The sequence below is a fragment of the Arabidopsis lyrata genome (genome assembly GCF_000004255.2).
Source record: "Arabidopsis lyrata subsp. lyrata unplaced genomic scaffold ARALYscaffold_1, whole genome shotgun sequence".
NCBI lineage: Eukaryota > Viridiplantae > Streptophyta > Magnoliopsida > Brassicales > Brassicaceae > Arabidopsis > Arabidopsis lyrata.
In genome coordinates this window covers 11905880-11929949 of record NW_003302555.1, presented here as the reverse complement: position 1 = coordinate 11929949, position 24070 = coordinate 11905880, and the positions used below count along the sequence as shown (strand labels likewise).

Below are 24070 nucleotides of genomic sequence, written 5' to 3'. Positions count from 1 at the left end.
TTACCAACTTACCAAAATATACAAAAAAAAAAATAAAGAAGGTCATATGATCGTATATGAACCACAAAACATAAATATAATAAGAAAAGTTTAAGGCAAAATACTAAACTAAGAAGAGGTTAGGTAGCAAATATTTAAACTGTAAAATTTGTCATTATTGAAGAAAAACCACTGATAAAAAAAATTAGTAAAATAAAAAGCGTATAATAAAAATAGTAATTGATATATTGACAAGATTTTTTTAATTTTTAGTTTATTTGAAGAAATCAATTAAAAGTGGTATTGATGAAAGGTTTAATACAATTGAGGACTTTTGATATTTTTCACTTAATTTTATTAATTTTTTATTAAATTAATGCAAAATGACACATGTCATTTTCTTATGTGATGATGTGTCACTCATATGGAGAGAGTTGACCAACTTTTATATATATGGTTTTACTTCTCTAGCGCGTATGCCTCACGTACCTTTTCAAAATGAATTCCTTCTTCTAACAAATTTAAATTAGCTATATCACAATGGTTTCCACACAAATAATGCATAAAAAATGTATTGGTCAATGATATAAGTATATATTGTAATGAGAAAAATATTTAGCAATTAGATGACTGACCTACATTATACACATATACATTATGAAGTCTATTTACAGGTTACTCCTAATATCATGAATCAAGATTCATGAAACATGAATAGTATCCTTTTTCTTTTTTGTTACAACCATCAAATAAATTTCACAATACTCTCAATAATGAGATGAAATCATTTGGGCGATAAAGTATATGATTGGAGCCGACAATCAAGAAGTAGTTTTTTATACAGACTGTTCAGACCTGGTGAAGATGGTGTCTTCCCCAACCGAATGGCCGGCCTTCTCAGTGTATTTAGAAGATTTATAGAGAGACAAAGATGAATTTTTTAAGCTTCTCTTTATCTTTAATCCTTCGAAGTGCAAATGTAAAAGCGGATAATTTGGCGCGAAAAGTTCGCACCGAACCGCATCACATCACATATGTAAACAACGTTCCTCAGGAATGGTTCTTTAAAATTTTTAATTAAAAACTGTTGACAAAAAAAAAAAAGAAAGATGAAATCATTTGGTTAGAGGGAAACAATACATACAATAGTTGCAAATCCTTCAAAAGACCACTTGTGTGAATTGAATAATATTATTATTTGCAAATAACCTTTCACTTAACTATACCAACAAAAACCACAGATATTTGGCAAAGACATAATAACCTTTGGGAGACGTGAAAAGGCTCAAAAATTTGACAATTGTCCTTGTTAACAAATTCGCTCATAAAATAGTGCATCCAAACTCACACTCGTCTAATTCGAAAATGTCATCGTTTTCTTCGTCTCTCTCCTGCCCTACCTACCGCTCCCGCACTTGGTCGTCTCCTTTCTTGTCGAATCATTATCATTCTTCGCTGATCAATGTTGTTGATCCACGCCGGTCACTCTCCTTCCACTACGCTTCTCCTCAGGGGCTTAATCTCGACGAGCTCTGTGTTAGATCGCAGAGGAAGTCCGTTCAGAGTTCTGTTGTCGCGCAAGATGGTAACTTTAATTGGTTTCTCAATTGGGTTTTCTTCTTTATGCCTTGCTTTGCCGGTAACTTGAAAGCTTGTATATATAAATAGGATTGATTTCAGTACTTCATAAATGTCTGCTTGATTTTAGATAGATTTTCTTATACAAAAGTCTCCAACTTTAGACAAAACAATGCATGAAATGAATGCTCCCTAATGTGCTTACAATTGTGTTGTTTAGGCTCAGTAGCCACCAAGTCAAGCCCGGCCGAGGAACCGAAAGATGGAGGCTTGTTAACGATTCCCTCACTTGAAGCTGACAAGGTTGTAGCAGAGTCTGATGGCGGTGAACACCAGTCAACAGTCAGTATCACGGTGGTGGGAGCCTCTGGTGATCTTGCCAAGAAGAAAATATTCCCAGCTCTTTTCGCACTTTACTATGAAGGCTGTCTTCCTGAGGTATAAATAACTTCCTCTCCTTCTTTCTGATGTGATTGTTATATTAATTAATGTGTTAAGCTGTTTTTCATTGCAGCATTTTACAATATTCGGCTATGCAAGGAGTAAGATGACAGATGCTGAACTTAGAGACATGGTCAGCAAAACACTGACATGTAGAATTGATAAGAGGTGAATTATTGTAGCTTTTAAACCACCAAGATATTGGTCCTTATGTTTTCTTTTCTTTGGTACTTTGTCAGAGATCGTTTGTCTAACATTTAACTGTGATGTTTCAGGGCAAACTGCGGTAAAAAGATGGAAGAGTTTCTCAAGAGATGTTTTTACCATTCTGGTCAGTATGATTCTCAGGAACATTTTGTTGCATTGGACGAGAAGCTCAAGGAGCATGAGGTATTGATGTTTTACTCAGCATATTCATTTTTCTTCCTTCCTCATGAATTCTTTACAACCATATTGCATCATTGCCTCATTTTTCTGAAGGCTAATTCAGGTCATGCGTTACCTTGGTAGGTGGGATACATAATTGGAAAAAACTATTATTGTTTGTTTGAAAAATTAGTAAAAACTAGAAAAGTTTGGTCTTCTTACTTTTATTCTTTCCTATCTGTTCTTATCCATCACATAACTATTTGCAGGGTGGAAGACTTTCGAACCGCCTTTTCTATCTTTCAATCCCTCCAAATATCTTTGTTGACGCGGTGAAATGTGCAAGCTCATCTGCTTCATCTGTCAATGGATGGACTAGGGTCATTGTTGAGAAACCTTTTGGCCGAGATGCCAAAACCTCAGCTGCTTTAACAAAGTCTCTTAAGCAGTACCTGGAGGAAGACCAAATATTTAGGTGGAGATATTGTGTTTATGTTATTGTAAATGTTTAATGATGATGGTTTTAGATACCTTGCTGATACGGAAAGTTGATTTTTACAGGATAGACCATTACTTAGGAAAGGAGCTAGTTGAGAACTTGTCGGTTCTTCGATTCTCAAATCTTATATTTGAACCGTTATGGTCAAGGCAGTATATAAGGAACGTGCAATTCATATTTTCTGAGGATTTCGGCACTGAAGGACGCGGAGGGTAATCATTGTTGTCCTCTGTCTGATATTTTATTTCTCCTCTGTGTTGAAGCTTATGTTTTGATACTCTTCTATTCTTTGAATTCAGGTACTTTGACAATTACGGAATAATAAGAGATATAATGCAGAATCATCTGCTTCAGATATTAGCTCTTTTCGCCATGGAAACACCTGTGAGTTTGGATGCAGAGGATATCAGAAATGAAAAGGTCTCCTATTGTTCCCTTTCTTATAATTTTGTTTATTTCAAGGCAGTATTTTGAGATCCTTGCATCAATTCAGGTAAAGGTACTACGTTCAATGAGGCCAATACAACTTGAAGATGTGGTGATAGGACAGTACAAGAGCCACAGCATAGGAGGAGTCACTTATCCAGGCTATACTGATGATAAAACTGTGCCAAAAGGTAGCCTGACCCCGACATTTGCAGCTGCTGCACTCTTCATCGACAATGCAAGATGGGATGGCGTACCTTTTCTAATGAAAGCTGGGAAAGCACTAAACACCCGGAGGTACCAAACTTTGTTATTTTTTTTGTAAATGTTCTGGTTTGCCTGTAATAATATAAATATATCTATTGGAACAGTGCGGAGATAAGGGTGCAGTTCAGGCATGTGCCTGGAAATTTATATAACCGGAATTCTGGTACTGATCTTGACCAGACCACAAATGAGCTTGTCATCCGCGTCCAACCAGATGAAGCTATCTATTTGAAAATCAACAACAAGGTCCCTGGTTTAGGAATGAGATTAGATCGGAGTAACTTAAATCTTCTTTATTCAGCAAGGTAAGTTAAGAAAATAATAAAGACGAGCTTTGAGGTGTTCTTTGTATATGTACTCCTCAACTTTATCAAACCTGTGTTCTTTTTGCCTATAGCTAGTTTCATATACCAATTTTTCTGTTAAAGGTATTCAAAGGAGATTCCAGATGCATATGAGAGGCTTTTGTTAGATGCGATCGAAGGCGAACGCAGGTTGTTCATAAGAAGCGATGAACTTGATGCTGCTTGGGCGCTTTTCACTCCATTGCTCAAAGAGATAGAAGAAAAGAAGAAAATCCCAGAATTCTATCCTTACGGCAGTCGTGGTCCAGTCGGTGCCCATTATCTAGCCGCAAAACACAAGGTCCAATGGGGAGACCTAAGTCTGGATCAGTGAAAGAGTGGAAGAATCAATCAGCATTTTTTGTTCATAGATCCACGTCTGAGAATTTTCATTAATTTGTGTTGGTTTGTGGGGGAGTGGGACCATGGAAACTTTCTTTCGTTTACAGAGATAGAAGTAAGTTTGTTCGATTTTGTATCTTGAATAATAAAGTGAGGATTTCTCTTTCTACCCTTTTGTTGCCACCCTTTCGCCTTCAATGAAGGAAATAAACCACAAATTAAAGTGTAGCCTCTTCAAAGACTTGAACAACATGATTCTCTCTATACATCACATACCAAAAAGAAAAGAAAAAAGAATAGCGGTTAGAACTTGTGTTCCTGATCTTGGAGATCACCTGAAACACCATGTGGCCATTCCAGGAACTTATAATGCAGAAGAGACGGAGGTAAATATGTCTGAGCTGCCGCAGAAGAAGGATCATCCGGAGGATATATATACTCTTTTCCATAGCCGAGTTCCTTCATTAACTTGGTTGGAGCGTTCCTCAGGTGTAGAGGGACTCCTTCATTCTGTCCAACCGAGTCCTTCACAACCTTCTGTGCAGCTCCTATTGCTCGGTAAACTGCAACAGATTTAGGAGCCAGTGCCAAGTAAGCGGTGCATTGGGCGAGAATCACATTGCATTCAGGCATACCCAAGAAATGCGAAGCTTGATAGCACGCAACTGCCTGGGTAAGAGCTGAAGGGTCAGCAAGCCCAATGTCCTCGCTTGCAAACCTTATAAGTCTCCTCGCAATGTAAAGCGGCTCTTCACCACCCTCGAGCATTCTAGCCAGCCAGTAGATTGCAGCATTAGCATCTCCTCCTCGCATAGACTTGTGAAGTGCGCTTATGAGGTTGTAATGTTGATCCCCTGCCTTGTCATAGGCCAAATGTTTGCACTGAAGAGCCTCCTTTGCATCATCAATAGACACAACAGCATCAGATCCGGCTCGAGCGGTAGCCATAGTAGCTGATATTTCCAAAGCATTCAAGGCGACGCGTGCATCACCATCGCAGTTATAAGCCAAGAACTCAATGACAGAATCATCAACCTCAACACTATTGGAGAGACCTCTCTCGGAATCATCTACAGCTCGTCTAAGAAGGGTCTCAACATGGTTGGGTTTCAAGGGATTAAGAGTAAGAACTCTACAACGTGAGAGCAAAGGTGTGATCAAATGGAAAGATGGGTTCTCAGTGGTGGCTCCAATGAAGAGGATACTACCATCTTCAATAACAGGCAAGAATGAATCTTGCTGTGACTTGTTAAACCTATGAACCTCATCCATAAACAACACAGTCCTCTTTTTACCTTCAAGATTAAGTCTTTTGGCACTCTCAACGGCGTCTCTAACATCCTTAACCCCGCTAGTAACAGCAGACAAGGAGACGAAGCGATACAGAGACGGGTCCTTAGAGGAATTGATGAGAGACTTGGCGATTGAGGTCTTTCCGGTGCCAGGAGGACCCCAGAAGACAATAGAAGGGAGGCGATTGGATTTGATGGCGGAACGGAGGAGAGAAGCGGGTGAGAGGAGATGTTCTTGACCTACAACATCGTCGAGTGTGCGAGGACGCATACGCTCCGACAATGGCTGGTGTTGGCGGTGGCGGGATGATGAGAGCTTGGGGCGCTTGTTGGAATCATCAGCCGCGACGGGGATTTGGGTTTCGGGATTGGGGCGCTTGCTGGAATCGTCACCCACGACGGGGCTTAGGGTTTTGGGATTAAGGCAGAGGAAGCGGTCGAGTTTGGGCTGTAACGTGGCGGTGGATTGGGGGGAAGAGCGGTGGGAGAGAATCCAGTCGGTGGCTTTCTGAATGGAATCTCCGCCGGTGGCCGTTAAAGCCTCGGCGGCCAAATCGCTGGAGAAACCCATGCTCACTAGCTGCTCCATCTTCTACTTCTACTGTGGAAAAACACCAAATGCTGTTTCAGTTAGCATGCTCATTTTAGCAACTTTGACTAAATTTTGTTTTGCAACTCGAAAATAAAAACCTTCAGATAATAATAAAAAATGTAACATTTTACGAACCAGACCATTTCTGAGCTAAAAACCATTATTATTTTTATTTTCTGTGTTCCAACCAATGTGATGGAAGATACGTCTTTATATCTTCTCTGTAAAAAACCTATACGCCTAAGCTTGAGAAGCTAATCTTTACATGTAAAGATTTTGTACAAAAAGAAAACAAAGAGTTAAAAATCATCAGCACGGTGGATCTCGCCCATAAGAATGCGATTGCTAGTGACTTTGAAACCGAGAAGAGCTGGATCTATCTGCCTCCCTTTCTTCCCTTTCTTCTTCCCACCGCCACCTTTGCTTCCTTCGGTTGCATCAGTTGACTCTGCTGCCACCTTCTTCATGCTATTACTCTTCTTCAACATCTCACTGAACGATGCTGCCTCTGACGTTGACCCTTTATTTCCCGCTGCTCCTGATTCCCGTCTCACACCTCCTGATAATATTTGTTTACAGACTTGAGTCCCATTTTCCATCAATAATACCCAAAAAGAAAAAAAAACGATCCTTGTGATAGATATACCTTCAATTCCACTATAAGAACTTGCTGCTGTCCTGCTAGCTGTGTCAGACATACGCTCAAGCAATCCTTCATGCGATGATGAAGAATGGGATGAGGGAGGCCTTTTTAACAAAACTGAATCCTGTCCATGTGATGGAACTACCAACCTACAAACAATCACCTAAACATTTGATCGGCAGGAATAAAGAGGTATGCGAGTTCAGGGTGTTTTATATATCTAATCTACTGGTGCTTAACGTCTCAGAATACAAAATTACCTATCCTTCCTTCTGTCTTCTCCAACCAAGTTGTCACTGTATTGGTCTGCAGCAAGATAATATCAGGATAAGCCTTCATAATAACTAAGCAAAATTCAACCTTCCAAACCATGAATTCCGGGAAAAAACAAAATCTTGAAAGATGCAATTACTCTGAAAATTACATACCAGAGATATTGAAAGAAGAATGTTGACCAGGCGTAACAACAGGAAGCTCCTCTTGAACCAGGGAGTCTAATACTGCTTGCTTGCCCATTCTGTCTTGGGCTTCATATGACATCATCCTTCCCATTCCATCATTTTTAGGCAGCACGTTGTTCCAAGTTTTGATGTCGTTTGTGTCCTTGTTCATAGCAAACATATTACTGAAGGCTTGACTTTCATTCTGATTTGACCGCCCACCATCAATAATTCCAGAAAGCAAGGAACTGTTACGGTGCAATGATCCCATATTGTTCCTATCTCCGGATGATCTGTTGATCTGTTCATCAGAAAATGCTCGAGCCCCAAAAGTAGATGGAGCATTAAGACTACCACCATGGTCTGAAAGGCCGCCTAGTGTTTGAATCCCTAGGGTAAGGCCAGAAGGAGCCATCCTGTCATAGGATTCCCCACGGTTCATACTTGGTGATTCAGCAGATTGATGGCCAGGTCTCTGGTGGAGCAACTCCATAAATAGCTGTTTTGACCTGTCTTCTGTAGTTCCACCTACCATCCATGAGTTGGAATCTTCACCCATTCTCCTACTTTCTGACCTCATTTTATGATGTTCAGCATCAATATTTGATCTATGAAATTGAGATTCGGCCCACTCACCAACAACCTGTGTATCAGCTCCAGACCAGCGTCCTTCCATTGGTTCCAACTGTGAAAAATGAGGTTCACCTAATGGTATACGGGGATTCTGATGATTGAAACCCAGAGTAGAATTCCCAATCTGCATGTGGGCAGTGGCATCCCGCAACTCCAGACCCTGAGAGAGTCCAAGACCATTTACTGCATCCAGATTCATCCCCGATACACTTACGGGTAAGGATGCTGATCGCTCAAATGGCAGACCCTGCTCGAATAACTCTTGTCGAAGCTGTTGCTGATATAAAAGGTTCCGCTCAAGTTGACCAAACTGATCCTCGAAGGGTGGCCTCTGCTGCTGTTGATGAAAGTCTAGTGGTCTAAATCCTGTAGAGGACCGCGAACGGTGGATCCCAGGATGACTTCTTAGAAGCTGATCATTATGGTCAGATGGCCACAAAGGGTCAATATGTCTCTGTTCCTCCAATAGTGTATTGTGCCTCACTCCGTTTGCCAATTGCATCAGCTGCTCTTGCTGCAGCAGTTGGTAATCCAAAGACCGAGTTGCTTCAGATTGCAGTTGTCCATGTTGAGATTGCATTAGTCCATATTGAGATTGCATTGGTCCATACTGCGATTGCATTTTTGTTGAAAGTAGCTGTTCAAGTAGTTCTCTCTGACGGCCTTCATGTGGCAATTGACCAAAATTTCCTGCAGCAAGTTGCTCAAGGTATGGTGCAAAATTTTGTGACGGATGACCAGAATTTTTCTGCAGTTCATTCATTAGCTGGTGCTCTAACAACATCTGATCAACACTGTTGGATCGAGGGAAGTCATGGGACTGCCCAAACCTTGAATCAGGAGTCTGTCCTTGTAGAATCTGTTGAAAATGCAATTGTCGAGCATGGGACTGTTGTTGCTCCTGTAAGAGCTTCTGATGTAACTGATGCTCTTGTTCCAGCTGATGCTGTTGCAGCTGCATCTTCTGCTGCTGTTGCAACTGAATCTTCTGCTGCTGTTGCAACTGAATCTTCTGTTGCTGCTGCAACTGGAGAGTTATTAAATGCTCAAGATCCTGAGCTTGATCACCTATATGTGAATGCGACAGCATATCCCGGTTTTGGAATTGCTGTTGGTGATGTTGATTTGATGAAAGTTGATCCCCAAGGCTAAAGCGGTTGGAAACATGTTCAAACTGCGACATCCGGTTAGAAGCCAGAGCATCAAGGGACATGTTGGGATCAACTAGTTTACTTCTTCGGGAATCAATGGGCCAATTTTCTATTGAACCACTAGGCTCCCCCATTGCATCATAAGACCTGTTTGGTAACAGGTTAACTGGTGCATTACTGCTCTCTAGCTCAGACCACAACACACCAAACGGGTGCAGCTTATTCTCATTCTGCTTTTGAGTAGCAGCCTTAGTTGATTCAACAGGAATAGCAGACTGGCCAGAAAATTCCATTAAAGCATCATGCATACTTGTAGAGGATTTTACTGACGCATAACCAGAAACTCCAGCTCTTCCTGGGAATACAATTTCTGATTTAGAAAAAAATACAAAAAGGCTGTTTAGTTAGGATGAACACAAAAGAAATTAATATGAACATGAAAGCTTCTACACAAGTATATCAAACCCCAAAGAAAGACAAGTGTTCTCCCACACAAATGCACACAAAATGAGAAAAGGTTAGCAGCATAACAAACCTTCATCCTGAGCAGAGAAGTCCAAGAAACTTCGGTCCTCAGCATGTGGTGGTGTCCCATAAACTTCTGCCTCAGACTTTCTCTGAAAATTATCCTGAGCTGAGGGGTTGTTATACACCGAAAACGAACGAGAGGATGAATCATTTGATTCTGCTACAGGTGCAATTGATAAACCAGTGTCTGAATTTGCTTTTAACCTACTCTCTTCTAGCTCACTCTTTTGGTTACTGATATGGGCATGGGAGCTTTCTGTCTTTAAATATGACATGACCCTACCTAGATCTTGAAAAGGAGTTTCTTCTGGAGCATTTGCCAAGCGAACCTGTAGGTCTGTCCCAAAAAACCCTTGTTCAAACCATGAAATAATGTCAGAACCAATGAATGGTCCCTGAATTACTCCTTGAGGATCAATATACAAGAATAAAAACTCCTCAGGTGGCATAGCCCCATCTGAGTGATCTACTTCAATATTTGGTTGCTGCAGCTTGCCCATATATTCTTGCTCGAAAGACCCAACAACGGATTCGCTCCCATCCAACACAGAGGACTTAGTAAAAACTGATCTCACTGCTTCAGGACTTCCATGAGAAACTTGAATACCAGCTCCAAAAGATCCATAACTTTCAGAAGCCACAGAATTCAATCTTGAGACGCTTGGAGCACCCCCCAGATCTCCATTATGACTACCAAGTAATCCTACAGCAATAATTATTCGATTTTTATTCAGAATATACCTTAATGGACCTTAGCTAAACAATACGTAATACTGAAGACCCAGTTAATAATACCTATCACGAACGTACCAGAATCACTATTTTGCATAGAACCATTGTCACCATTAACAAACCCTAGCAAAGCACCATCAACTTTTGTTTCACCTGAGTCAGAGAAGCATCTGTCATATTATGCTAGGTGGAAAGAGAGAGACCAAGCAGCTAAAGATAAGATAACATACCCGCACAGTTTTCACCAAACGATTCTTCCCCAGATGGAGTGTAAACTTCGCTACTAATGATCTTTCCCTTCCATATGCCATTAAGGTTTGCCTGATAGATAAGATACCCGTCAATAAAGTCAGTTACGAATAAGAAATAAAAAAAACTAAAGCCACACTCATGAAAAAGGGCAATGGAAGCAAGTTCTCAGTGGAGACCATACCTCTTCTTCGGCATCAGGTGCGAGAAAAGCAAGAGGTTCAACAAAAGCCACTTGACTTATGAAAGCAACTTCCTCCATGTCAGTCGGTATCCTACCTAGGGAAGGATCAGGCTTCTGTTTTCTATACATGTCAAGCAACTTACCCCTTGGATACCTAAACATAGAGGCAGACGCACATGCACCAGCACCAATTAAGGAAGTTGAAGAACCCCTCCCAGTTGCATTTGCCCTTCCTCGGCCCACAGAGAACCCTAAATTTGGGCCCTCGGCTCGTCCTCTATCAAGTCCAAACCCAGGTGCAGCGCGATAAGAAGTCGGCCCACCAGACTGGGATTCCATCCTATGACGTGGCCTCCATTTGTCACGAGGGTCAGAGTCCCGCTCAGAAGTTGTACGTACGCTGCTAACCACAGATTGACTTTCACCCAGTGGCTCCTCCTTGTCCTTGATATTATCTACCTTTTCACAACGGGTTTCTTTCTCTTTGTCATCAGGACCCCACCGAGATGACCATTTATTGTCGCGGCGGGGTTCGTTTACAGCAGCGCGAGAATTAACATCATTCCACCTATCAGAAGCAGCAGTATTTTTATTGTCACCAGTATCTCTGCTTGAGACAGTGTCAATGCGCCGTTCTGTTTTTCGTCGATCAACTTTCCTAGCACCGAGTAAACCAGTTTCTCTTTCCTCTTCACGCCATCTGCGACTAGTTTCATTCTCAGGCACAATTTTCCTCCAGTCCTTTTTGTCTTCGGGTGCATCCAAGCGCCATGCATCCTTCAGATTTGGGTCACTTGGATTTCCCATGGGTACAGGAGTAGGAGATCGAACATCCTACAACATAGCAAGAACATCAGATGAAGAATTAAGAGGAAAAATGTTACAGAGAAACAAAGAACTCGACACATTCTAGATGTGAAGAATAGGCATAGCATCTTCTGATACAATAAGGTGGAAAAAAAAAAACGTATAGCATATTTCTAGATTAAGTATTACCATCTTGCTCTCGCTTGATTTCGTGTAAAGCCATTGCGGAGACAAGGGAATGCTGTTATCTGAGGCCAATTCTGCAGAAAAAAACAAAAACAAGGCAGTCAATAGGTGAAGGAAATCAGAGAAATCAAACAGATACAAATTCAGAAAACCACTAGTGCTCGAGTTAGAGGCACGAACAAATCATTGGTTCTTCTTTCCAGATACCAAAGTATAGAATCGATTAAATCCAAACATGAAGTTGCTAATGCATCTAAAGCGGACATAACAAGATTGATAAAGATAGATTGAAATCGTAGAACCCTAAGCAGGTCAAAATTCAAAGCTATACATGGCTGCCGCATTATATGGAATTCAGATCCAGAAACCAAACGATTACATTTGTGTATACGCAATCAAATCGATCGAGAGCGGAAGAAATTCAAACATCAAGACATCCAAAGAGAGAAACAAGTCTCAAATTGAGAGGGAAGTACCTTTCAACTGATCAGAAGATTTGGAAACGATGAGATCGTCAGGCAGATCGAACTTCCCTTCGGCCATGGCAGGATTGAAACAACCGACTTCGATTACGTAAGAAGAAGGAGACGAAGAAGCGACCGAGTAGAAGAAGAAGAAGAAAAGAAGAGAGGAGGAAGGGTTTTGGAGAGATTTGGCGGAGAAACTTTTTGCAGGTTTTCGATTTTTGCCTTTGGAGAAGAAAGGCTTTTCGCGTCGAGATCGAGAGAGAGAGAAAAATAAGAGTGAGTGAAGGGGCGAGAAAGGAAAGGCTAAGTTTTTCTAAACAAATTTTTATTTTTTTTTGTTTTTAATTATCACTGTTATTTTTATTTTATTTTCTAAACAATTATAGTATCATTTATTCTCATGTTATTTATCTCTTTAGGATATATTTTTAATTTTTTATAGATTGTTTGTATTTAAAATCTTTCACAATTCTTGATACATCTTACATAAATCCGTGATAAGACTGTATAAAATTAGAATCTATAGTTAGTTATTGGTTTGATTTTTGGATATCAAAATATAAACGTAAAATATTGGCTAGATATATACAATTTTCCATCAAATATTGGATGACAAAAAAAAAAAAAAATCTCATCAAAACATGATCAATTTTTTTAAAAAAGTTAAAATCACTAATTTTTATATTGGATGACATTAAGTATTGAAAACTAATATCCATATAATATTAGATGTCAATGATGATTTTTGTGATGTTTCCACACGGTTAAAAATTTGTTTTGCTCGAGTTCTGATGAAAAATAATCGTGAAAATCGTTATTCGTTTGGTTAAGTTACCGAAGATAAATTTTAAAAAAATAAGAGCAGTCACAATCGTCTTTGCCATTGTATGTATTTTATTCTAGTTTCTTTACCATACAAGGACTAGAGACATATATAGTCTAAAATTTTAGAATCGAAGATAGATTTATGACTCGATTTTATGCAATATTTTCTGTCGGTTCGAAAAGTATGACTATATTTTATGGAATTCAGATTTTCATAAATGAATTATAAAATAAATAAGTTAAATTAAGTTCACCAAGATACATTGACATAAAAATTTGTGTTAGTATCTTTGTGTTACTCTTTGGATTAAATCATATACAATGTGCTTAAAAAAAGAAGCCTAATTTGGGGGATGCGCCTTTAGTAAAGTGGTTAAGTCCACTTGACTCCGCCTTCTCCACCGGAGTTCGACTCCAGTAAATCGCGTTACCCCGCGTAGTAGAGATTGGCTATGGATCGGACCTTGTCGATCCAAAGATGTAAAAAAAAAAAAAAAAAAAAAAAAAAAAAAAAAAAAAAAGCCTAATTTGAGTTAGTTGATGAAGTATTTGACCAATAAGCGAAAGATGAACAAAACCCTAAACAGCTGATGAGTCACGGGAGCCAGGACCGAGACTTCCGTCGAACACTTGAGCTGCGTTTTAAAGTTCTCCGAATGGCGCCTTTTGCCTAACAAAAAACCTTTACCTTATTCCTCTCTCTCTCTCTTCTTCACAGAGATCTAACCTCTCCTTTTCCCAATGTTCGGCACTCCGTCATCGTCGCCGTCCTTCGGCACTCCGTCGTCCACACCCGCCTTTGGCACGTCTTCACCGGCGTTCGGTACACCGTCAGCCACGCCTGCGTTCGGAACGCCGTCGGTTCCTTCCTTCTCCTCCGGCGGATTTGGCTCCTCACTCTTCTCTACTCCCTTCTCATCTCAACAGCCACAGCAACAACAGCAACAGCAGCAACAACAGCAGCAGCCGAGTTCACTGTTTCAGCAACAGCCATCTTCTAGTTTTGGTTTTCAGTCACCATTCAACAACACCGCTCAGCAGCAAACGCCGTTTCCAAATGCTCAATTGACTACTCAGATGGCTCCCGTTGCTCCAATTCCTTACTCTCTCGCCGATCGTGACGTCCAGGTTTCATATTTCTTTAATTCCAGATCTAAAAATCCCTAACCCTAGTATTTACATTGATTGAGAAGTCTTGTTTACTTGATTTGGATTTAGGCCATCATTGAAGCGTATAAGGAAGGTCCGACGAATCCCAAGTATGCTTTTCAGGTTAGTTTAGGTGTAAATTTCTGGATTCTTTAGTTATTTGGTGATAAATTTTCTGGTCATGTTAACTGTTGTTTCCATGGTCCTGCAGCATCTTTTGTTTAGCGTGACTGAACCACAGTACCGGGTGAAGCCTGCAGCTGTTTCAGATGTGAGTATCTTCTTAATCTTTTCTACTATATCATGGAAATGTGCAGCTTTCTTGTGTATAATGAATCTTTTTAATTAGTTTCTTGGTTTCTATATGATTTCTCGGAGATCTTTCTGAAGAATTGCTTGTATTTGGTGGTAGATAATGTGGGCAGAGGCTATGAGCAAACTTGAAGGCATGGATTCAACAGAAAGAGAGCGCCTGTGGCCTCAGCTTGTGCAAGGTTTCAAAGATCTTTCTCAGCGCCTTAAGGTTGATTTCATCACCTGCGAAAATTCTATGCTTTTTGTTTGGTGGTTTTGTGCCTTGTCCATTTTTGGGAAAGTGGCTTTATGGGATGCTTAAGCAAATATTGTTTTTTTGAAGATTTATATCAATGATATGTGAACAAATTGACAAATGAATCTTGACATTATTTTCTGTTGGGTTCCTACAGCTTCAAGATGAAGTTCTCGCCTCAGATAGGGATAGAATAAAAACGACTCAGAGCAATGTTAAAATGGTGAGTTATCATTTCACCACTATCTGTCTCTCTCATATTATTTGTGGATAATCTAACGAGAATTTGTTTGATTTTGTTTTTACAGCTCCAGAGACATTTGCAAGCATCAACCTTTCCATCTATTGAAAGGTTGAGACAGAAGGAGCAGAGTCTTCAAAGACGCATGTTGAGGGTAAGAAAAGTCATCGCGTTGAAAGATCTTACCTTGTTATGTGAGTCCAGATTATAGTCAAAATTACATTTACCGTTGTGTTCTGGCTTGTGTGCTTGAAGGTGATGAGGATAATAGAGGGCTTAGAAGGGAAGGGTTTCCGGTTACCCTTGACAAAAGGAGAGGCCGAACTGTCTGAGAAGTTAACTGCAATAACAAGACAGGTCTGTTTCATTTTTTATTTAAATTTCTACTCGAGGTTTACAAAATTTGATGTAAAAAATGGGTGTGGATTCTCAGGTGAAAGGTCCTGGAGCAGAGCTTTCTAGGAGGGTGCAAAGTCTGCAGACAATATCTCGTGCTCAAGCAAATTCAATTGCTGCTGGTAGTTCCCTTTATCTCCCTGGGTCAACTAAAATAGACGAGCAGAGCTTGATAGATATGCAGGAGGTATGATATGCAACATCTTTGGTCACTAATCTCTGTATTGGCGTATAGATATTTAGCTTTTTCTCTAGGAAGCTACATCAGAACACTATGTAACGGTTTGGAACATTGTAAATAGGTATTGCAACAGGAGACAGAAGCCATAGGAAGGCTTGGGAACGTATTGAAGCGAGACATGAGAGATATGGAAATCATGGTGGCTGAAGATACAGAAATGGCTCAAGACTCATAGAAGCGGATCTGCAATTACTCTAGTTTCGAAGTTCTCCTATCCTTTACTACCTCCTGGATGCGCACATTGTTATGCTCAGAAACGACAAGGCTAGCTTTGGACTTTAACATGTACGTAGTAGCTGAGCTATAAATCTTGATGTATTGTGATATAATTTTCATTAAAGCGTTTGGAAGAGACTGCCTTATTTTGTTCTCAAACACGGGCAGATAGGTTTGATGTTCAATGTTACAAATATTGGTAATCAAAACGGTTTTTTAAATAGAAGGTATTCTTCGGACATGATTAAGAGGATAAGTGCAGACCAGCCGGTGAAGACACGTGCACCTTCTCCAGTTCCTTTTGTTTGATCATAGTGTTCCCAGATATATCCAGTCTGGTCATAGTTTCTAATCACGTTCCTGCATCAACAACACAATATAGGTAAGGCCATATATACTCAGATATCTTCAACTTCAACTGTACCTAATACAAGCATGCATACCTTATTAGATTGCTCCTTAGTTCCTCGTATATTGTTCTTGCCTTGCTGCGGTATGGTCCATCCACTGCAGAAAATTTTGATGGGTTATACAAAGTTTTTGGTAGTGAAGTAGGGGGCTCAGAAATGTACCTGTAGAGTAATGGTGCAGGGAAGAAAGAATCATGTAGTTCATATTCATCCATATAGCACCTCTCCAATATGGTGCTTCATGCTCAGTGTTATACTTCATGTACAAAGAACTGCATGAAGACTAAATGAGTGTTTATGAAATCGCGGAAGAATGAAAATTCTCAGGTATGTTTGTTCTAGCAAGCTCACCTAGTTTTTGCAAGTGAAAGTAGTCCATAGTCACTCCATACGATGTTCCTGTTTGAAATGAGATCGAGCTGTTTGTTGAGTATTGAAGAATCCTTTCATCAAGCAACAAAAAATGTGAAGGTTTAGTTTTATGTTGTCCACAAGGGTTTCAACAATCATATGGATAATGGAGTATAGTAGATACTAGTGCATAATATATATATATAACTCACCGCTGGGATGATTCTAAACATGAAGGGAAAGAAGCTGACGTAACCAATGTGAGGAACCAATCTTAGCTCTGGCTTCCCAAATGTCTCCCTTACAAGCTCTCGAGATAAACGTCCATCTTTTGTAATTACTTCTTTCCAGATTAACCGAACCTGGGGAATCAAACCATAGCATATATGATTCAGTAACAAATTCTCACTATCATGACAGTGGATATTTAGGCTTCTCTGTGACACAATTCATTCAAATTTCCTTACTTCTTCTGTATGATTACCAAAGTCAAGGTAAGCCCCATGGTCCTGGTCATAGTGCATCTGTTGAAGAAGAGAGGAGAGTGAGTACAAGAGATCATGCGATTCTTGTCTGAAATTACAGAAGTGATAAAAGGGTAGCCTTGTAGGCATTTGCATTTAAAAATATAAACCTGATTCAGAAGATTGAAATCTGAAAGCAGCTTGGCAATTGAGCTGTAATCCTCCTGCAGGATACAGTGTCAAAAAATATATGTGATGAACAAATTTAGAGATTGTATTTTCATGTCATGTTCTTCTAACCGTTACAAGTCTGTCTTTTTTCCCCATAAACTCTTGGATGGAGTTCATACAATCTGCTGCAAGATACATCCAACATCTGAGGTCAACATGCCTCTCATCTTCACTTGGATGTGAAGCCCGAGGATAATCATCAAAACCCGAGGAAAGAGACTGCAGAATTTGTTGAAAGTTAAGGCATCAGGTATCTCTGAAGTCTATTGATTAATCTACCAAATTCTCTGTTATACAAGTAGCAGAATAGAGTGGTAAACCAACTAAATAGAAAGGAAGCTAGGAAAAAATCACATAGTAAACTTTTAGTAACATTTTAGTTAAGGATCAAGAAAGCGTACCTGAGGGTTTAGTTCCTTATTTGTTATATTGTCTCTGCCATGCCAATAGTAACTTCCCTTCTCCTTTCCTGGTGTTTAATCAAGTCATAAATATACGAAAACGTTCAATGTAGGACTAATGTACTCAATGTGTGGTAGTCACTTAAAATGCTAGAAACATGAAACACAGAGCAGTTGAAGAGTGAAATCATCCTGCAACTCTGTAAGGTATTGACTCCATGTTGTTACCTATTTGGGAAGTATTGAACCACTTAAACCATGCATCTAGCCGTACAAAAGCCCGGTCAAGAAATGACAAGACTTCATCTCTTTCTGCCTTGCTAAATTTCTCTGTCCGTATCCCATTGATCAGATCTGGATAAATATACAAGGAATGTCAACATGTAGTTGATTTGATATTGAAACCTTGTTCTCTACATCGAATAATCAAAAGACACACGAGAAGACTCTTACCGCGTATCACCAAAAGTAGTGTAGGTGGATTGCCATTACTTGGGAACTGAGCAACGTACTGCTTTGGAATCTTACTGCAGCAAACAAATGTTGGAATCCATAATAGCAACAAACAATAATGCATGATGAACATTTCCGAGGTTAGTAAGAGTGTATATATATATATAACAACCTAAGAGCTTCAGCTCCCAAAATTTGCTCCCGTGGAATCCATCCATCTATATTCATTAGATCTAACCAGTTTCCAACGATTTCTAAGGTTATATGGACATCCCAGCGCCTGAATCCAAAGAATGATCATGTCTTATAAGAACAATAATACTTAAAAAGAAACATATCAATAAATTGTTTAGACTATTCAATGATCTATAATGACTAACCAGATCAACAATTGATGGAAGCCTTCATCCCACAAAAATCCTCTAGGAAACACGGGCCGGCTTGGAACTGCTGTGTATAGCTCAGCTGGCCAATATAGCAAGAAATCATCCTCACTTTTAGCCTGCAACTGAACATTGTTAACTCTATGAATCTGTTTTTGGAGTGAAAAAAGCAAGAGAACTGAAACTCACCAGAGTACTTTTAGGAACATGAATTTTTGATTGACCATAGAAGTAACCAATGCCTCCAAGCATGTTCCCAATTGCAGCTTTACCAACCACGAAAGTTTCAGGATCAAGCTGGGGTTACATGAAGAGAGAGTCATAAAAAACGTGCAAAAGAGATGACTCATAAAAGTTTTTTGTGTTAGGGAAAGGAGTAGAATCACACCTTTTCAGAAAGGTTGAAGCATTCCTTGAACTTTGCATCAAATTCTTAATGTTTCTCTTCAAGTAGACTAGAGAGTGGCAAACCTATACGAAAGAAAGACGGAAACTTAGCTAAAAGTCATAGAAGTACACAAGATAGAATCGATACTAGCTAATCAAAACTGAAAGGAAATAGTGTTAGATAAAACATTTTCTTATATAGAAACTCTGCTCATAGACCTACAACAGTGAAATGGTGCCCACTATCCAAAACTATAAAACATATTGATTGTTCAGTGAATGTAAACCAATGATCAATGATGCTGAAATAACATGAGGGTTATAAACCTGTAAGACTCATTATACGCTTTTCCATGTTGGAAGCTTCTTCTCTTTTCCCAGAGACAAATGCAATATCTATGGTAGATTGGGTCGTCGTGGAAATCTGTATGGCAAAATGGGGATTGCGGATGAAGAAGTCATTTGAGTTATTTAGCTACGGATGCTGTTTTCGTCTTTAAATAAATCTGTATTCATATATCTTTGATCAAGAGATTCAAGACTGATAGATTACCTGAAAAACATAAATGTTGGAAGAATCTTCCGACGTGTCAGAGAGCTGAAGTAGTCCAGACTTCCCTTCCTGAAACTATACAAGCCAAGAGGCATATAATATAAGCATTGTGGTTACTAAAAACACAGTTTTAGAAACTAGTAAACCTGAGATATAACATATAACCTGTGCAGTGAGATTTTGCTGAACAAGGTTAGAGAGATTGACAATGTCAGGCGTCTTGAAACCGCAATAATGTGTTTCAAGATGATTCTGCAGACGAAGCGCAGCTAAAATGGTTATTTTTTGCAAAGACATTAACTAATAAGAAAAAGCAGTTTCAAATCAAAAGTTACCTGTGATTTTAAGTGCATCTGCCAGTTTCCTACATCTTGACGTGAGCCTGAAGCTAGGACAGAACTCTCTTTAAGCCCTAACACATCTTTGCCTAAATTCACACCATTGCCACCTTCATCAGCTAGATAGAAGAAGAGATGTGCACTTCTCTTTACTTCATCATCATTCAACATATTTTTAACATTGATACGAATCGACCAATCTCCTCCATAACCAAGGCTGCCTTCCTTAGACTTGACAAAACTTGTCTCCAAAACCATATCTTGTTCAAACAGCTCTTGCCGTCCAAAATCTCTTCCATTGTGTTCTCTCCAGCCAAACGACTTAAGATCGGCAGAGTTTTCACAGAAATGCCTCATAACTTGCTTCCCATCTTTCATAACGAGCCACATCAAGCCAGCAACAAGGGACTTAGGAGTTCTGCATAGTCATTTACAAAAACTTAGCAGCTTGTGAAAGAAAGAAACACAGTTTCACATGGCATATATATAGGAGAGTGATTAGATTCCATTTTCCAGCATTAAGAATAGCCACTAGCTATTTTAGTTCTTATATGAACAAGACAGAAAAACAAATCAATTCCATCAAATCCTATGTAACAGTAGTCTAGTGCTCTTTAACCTTTAACAGAATAACTGATTCACGTGCACACTGTTTGGTGAAAGTTGTCCAGAATCATATGATAAAGTTGACTAATAAAAAGCAACAAATCCGAGTCTCCAAATGAATACCTGGCTCGAACTCCAAAATACACCTGAGGACGATAAGTTCCCCAATACATGCTCTCCTTGTGATCACCTTGAAACTGATACCAAAAATTCAAACTTCCCACTGAGAAAACAAGAAGAAAAGCCAAAAGATAGAGAGTTAATTACCATGGACAAGTCGGTGAGTTTAGGAGAAGGAAAAGGAGTAATAACACGAGGTCTCTGGGATTCATCATCCAAAAGTGGATTGATATCACCAGATGGGATTAATCCGGTCATCACTAAGTATAGATTGAGAAATGCTGTGCTCTGTAAATTATCGCTGAAGCTGATAACTAATAGTAGGTGGACTTTGAGTCATTTGACCAATTGCTGATTGTGATTGGAACTGATTGTTTCTTTTTTTTTTGTCTAGCTCACTTTTCTAGTCTTTTTTTTTTTAATACTATTGTTGCTGCCAAGTCTTTTTATAGTACAGAAATTAGCTAAACCATATTATAGTAGTACAATCTCCATTATTTAACAAAACATGATGGCTTAAACCAACATTGACCAAAATGCTGTCAAAACTTGTTGAGTCATTTTGCCAAGTTAAACGGGCTAGAAATGGACCCACGCGTTGCGTGTGTTTAATTATATATACTCATTTTTTATAGTTTTGTAAATTACATTATTTTAAATATTTTCTATTACAATACTATTTGAAAACTATATGTAATTATATCGATAAAAAACGGTTATATAAATATAATATAAATGTTAGAAGTGATAATTATATGGATTTACACATCTATTTATAATATGCTACATATATTAAACGTTTTTTATTTGGTATTGAGTTAGTATCTTATAACCGTTCATTATCTATTTTCTCTTTTAGTGCATGAATTCTTATGAATAATATTTTCTTTTATAATTTTCGAAACTCAAGTCTGATATTTTAAATGTGGTTTAGTTTTTTCCAATTTATATCTATTGTATTTAGAAGCAAAAAAGAAAAGAAAAAAATATATGTGTATATATATATATATCTCATTTTATATATTGACTTTCTCTTTAGGAATTTAGCTTTCTAAGAATAATTTTGTCACTCAGTTCCGATATTTTCATATTATATATTTTTTATTTTTTTTTGTTTCTATCTTATTAAATTCAATGTTGAAATTGTGCTCTTTCCACCTATTTTGATATTCTTAAAATAAACTTTTAAATTTTTAATAAGTGCATAATGTTTGTATTACTATCAAATATAATTTTATATTATATTTATGATAAGCTAAAAACTAAAAGTATACATAATTATATTTTAGTTTTTTAAAAAAATTAGTATATACGATACTATTTAGCTATATTTTAACATTTGGTTTGCTGTAATTAAAAAACTAATCAACTATTATTTTAATTAGTAATATGTCATAAGATTCATCACTAATTCACTATATAGATTTTTGAAAACTAAAAAATGTATGTCTTTTCAACTTTCATACAATTTTAGAATTACCCAACATATTGATTTTTAAGTATGTCATGATTCATTACTATATTTTTTCTGAAAGCTAATAAATGTATGATCTTTCAAATTTCATACAGTTTTAGAAATATCCATCATATTGATTTTGAATATATCAATTTTAAAACTGAAATATCCATCATATTGATTTTTAATATATCAATTTAAAAAGAAAATGTTTATAAATTTTTAAATATGATTAATCTTAAACATTTTCTCTCCAAAATTCAAATTATATTATTATGTATAAATTTATATTTCTCTGTTTTTTTACTTATATTTTTAATTCATTTTTATTTAACTTAAATATTTTTAATCATAAATAATAATAAATAAAAATAAATGGGAAAAATGTCGTTTTATCTCCCAACTTTCAAAAAGTGGCCAATCAATACGTCAACTTCATATGTGGCCATTTAAAACATAAAATAAACGTTGACTAACGTTTGAGACATGGAAATTCGTTGACCAGGCCAAAATAGACATGCCGTTATCAGTCGTTAACGGAACCTCTAACGCCCGTTATCACCCGTAACGACTCTGTTAATCAACTTTCAAATTATGGCCATTTTAAACATCAACTTTATATGTGGCCATTTAAAACATGAACTAATCGTTGACTAACATTTGAAACATGAGAATTCGTTGACCAGGCCAAAATAGACATGTCGTCATCATTCGTTAAAAAAACCTATAACATCCGTTATCACCCGTTAACGACTCTGTTAGTATATCCAAAACGACGTCGTTTTGAAAATAATCAAGAGAAAATCAGGACAAATTTTTTGTTTAAAGCATAATCCAAGGACATGGTTTGATATATAGACAATCGTAGAGCCAGTAATTGGAAGCAAACATTGTTTATATATTTGTTTTAAATCTAAAAAGGAATCATGGAAGCAAACTTGTAGACCCATCATAGGACTAAAATAGGCATGGGCGTTCGGATATTCGGGTCGGGTTCGGGTTGGGTTTTTTGGGTTTGGGTTTTTCGGGTTTAGAAAACTAAGATCCATTCGGGTATTTTAAAACTTCGGGTTTGGGTCGGGTTCGGATCGGGTATTTCGGGTTCGGATTCAGGTTTACCCAAAGTATCCAAATATTAGAAATTTTGTATCCGACCTATGCAAAGTATTGAAAAATAATCAAAAAATCTATAAAACCCAAATATTTTAACCCGAATCTAACCCAAAGTAGCTAAAACACCCGAATATCTTAACATCCGAATAATTTTGGCACTTAGGTTATTACAAGTATAAATATTACTAATATATTATAACTATGTACTTATATTTTGGGTATGTTCGGGTACTTGTTCGGGTTCGAGTTCGGGTCGGGTTCGGGTTTTTCGGGTTGTCAAGTTTAGAATCCGTTCGGGTATTTTAAAACTTCGGGTTCGGGTTCGGGTCGGATTTTTCGGGTCGGGTTCGGTTCGGTTCTTCGAGTTCGGGTATTATGCCCAGGCCTAGACTAAATGTAGCTTTTCTGAAATGCAGATAGAGATAATAGGACTATTCATCTTGTTTGAGCTGTTGTAGAAATAGATTTGGGGATTTGGTGTTTTCATTTGGGAAAAATCTTTTTGGACATACTAACAGTGTCGTTAACGGGTGATAACGGATGTTATAGGTTCAGTTAACGAATGATGACGACATGTCTACTTTGGCCTGGTCAACGAATTCTAATGTTTCAAATGTTAGTCAACGATTAGTTCATGTTTTGAATGGCCACATATGAAGTTGATGTTTAAAATGGCCACAATTTGAAAGTTGATTAACAGAGTCGTTACGGGTGATAACGGGCGTTAGAAGTTCCGTTAACGACTGATAACGGCATGTCTATTTTGGCCTGGTCAACGAAGTTCCATGTCTCATACGTTAGTCAACGTTTATTTCATGTTTTAAATGGCCACATATGAAGTTGACGTATTGATTGACCACTTTTTGAAAGTTGGGAGATAAAACGACATTTTTCCCAAAAATAAATATGTATTGAATGAATATTTTAAATAAATTATAATTTTTAATTTTTAATTAGATGCATGCTTAAGTGGATGATGATGTGGACACCCTAGATGAAGACTCTCTAATTATATATAGATTCTCTACACTTATGAAGCC

At 38.1% G+C, this 24070-nt stretch overlaps 5 protein-coding genes across 9 annotated transcripts; 2 read left to right on the top strand and 3 right to left on the bottom strand.

The window, feature by feature from the left end:
• The first annotated feature begins 1215 nt into the window (after nucleotides 1–1215).
• On the top strand, nucleotides 1216–4460 carry LOC9326778 (glucose-6-phosphate 1-dehydrogenase 3, chloroplastic). Its single transcript, XM_002893412.2, has 10 exons — nucleotides 1216–1564; nucleotides 1778–1995; nucleotides 2072–2166; nucleotides 2274–2388; nucleotides 2634–2839; nucleotides 2926–3075; nucleotides 3163–3283; nucleotides 3357–3586; nucleotides 3661–3861; nucleotides 3985–4460. Exons 1-10 carry the CDS (start codon nucleotides 1345–1347, stop codon nucleotides 4232–4234), a joined length of 1806 nt encoding a protein of 601 aa, XP_002893458.1. The 5' UTR covers nucleotides 1216–1344; the 3' UTR covers nucleotides 4235–4460.
• On the bottom strand, nucleotides 4441–6341 carry LOC9326777 (ATPase WRNIP1). The gene is made up of 2 exons (XM_021013072.1): nucleotides 6262–6341; nucleotides 4441–6135 (listed from the first exon to the last, which is right to left on the bottom strand). The coding sequence occupies exon 2, from the start codon at nucleotides 6121–6123 to the stop codon at nucleotides 4546–4548; it is 1578 nt and encodes a 525-aa protein (XP_020868731.1). The 5' UTR covers nucleotides 6124–6135; nucleotides 6262–6341; the 3' UTR covers nucleotides 4441–4545.
• Nucleotides 6269–12436, bottom strand: LOC9329519. 5 transcript variants are annotated; one of them, XM_021013066.1, is made up of 10 exons: nucleotides 12156–12436; nucleotides 11683–11753; nucleotides 10687–11520; nucleotides 10484–10574; nucleotides 10317–10406; nucleotides 9529–10224; nucleotides 7198–9363; nucleotides 7030–7075; nucleotides 6773–6918; nucleotides 6269–6685 (listed from the first exon to the last, which is right to left on the bottom strand). In XM_021013066.1, exons 1-10 carry the CDS (start codon nucleotides 12220–12222, stop codon nucleotides 6426–6428), a joined length of 4467 nt encoding a protein of 1488 aa, XP_020868725.1. In that variant the 5' UTR covers nucleotides 12223–12436; the 3' UTR covers nucleotides 6269–6425. The 5 variants fall into 5 exon arrangements, with proteins under 5 accessions (XP_020868725.1, XP_020868727.1, XP_020868726.1 ...); XM_021013068.1 differs by having other exon boundaries at nucleotides 7198–9348; XM_021013067.1 differs by having other exon boundaries at nucleotides 10332–10406.
• Nucleotides 12437–13520: 1084 nt separating this feature from the next.
• Nucleotides 13521–15985, top strand: LOC9326776 (nuclear pore complex protein NUP54). The gene is made up of 9 exons (XM_021013073.1): nucleotides 13521–14099; nucleotides 14190–14243; nucleotides 14332–14391; nucleotides 14533–14643; nucleotides 14828–14893; nucleotides 14979–15065; nucleotides 15167–15268; nucleotides 15345–15494; nucleotides 15610–15985. Exons 1-9 carry the CDS (start codon nucleotides 13713–13715, stop codon nucleotides 15721–15723), a joined length of 1131 nt encoding a protein of 376 aa, XP_020868732.1. The 5' UTR covers nucleotides 13521–13712; the 3' UTR covers nucleotides 15724–15985.
• Nucleotides 15884–20838, bottom strand: LOC9329518 (alpha-glucosidase 2). The gene is given in 21 exon segments (XM_021013071.1): nucleotides 15884–16124; nucleotides 16208–16271; nucleotides 16337–16446; nucleotides 16526–16617; nucleotides 16738–16887; nucleotides 16993–17049; nucleotides 17160–17213; nucleotides 17290–17439; nucleotides 17622–17689; nucleotides 17850–17975; nucleotides 18075–18148; nucleotides 18247–18354; nucleotides 18455–18576; nucleotides 18647–18754; nucleotides 18846–18928; nucleotides 19172–19268; nucleotides 19398–19466; nucleotides 19563–19649; nucleotides 19733–20153; nucleotides 20465–20538; nucleotides 20609–20838. Coding segments are annotated over 21 exon segments (2382 nt in total). The 5' UTR covers nucleotides 20720–20838; the 3' UTR covers nucleotides 15884–15967.
• Nucleotides 20839–24070: the final 3232 nt, after the last annotated feature.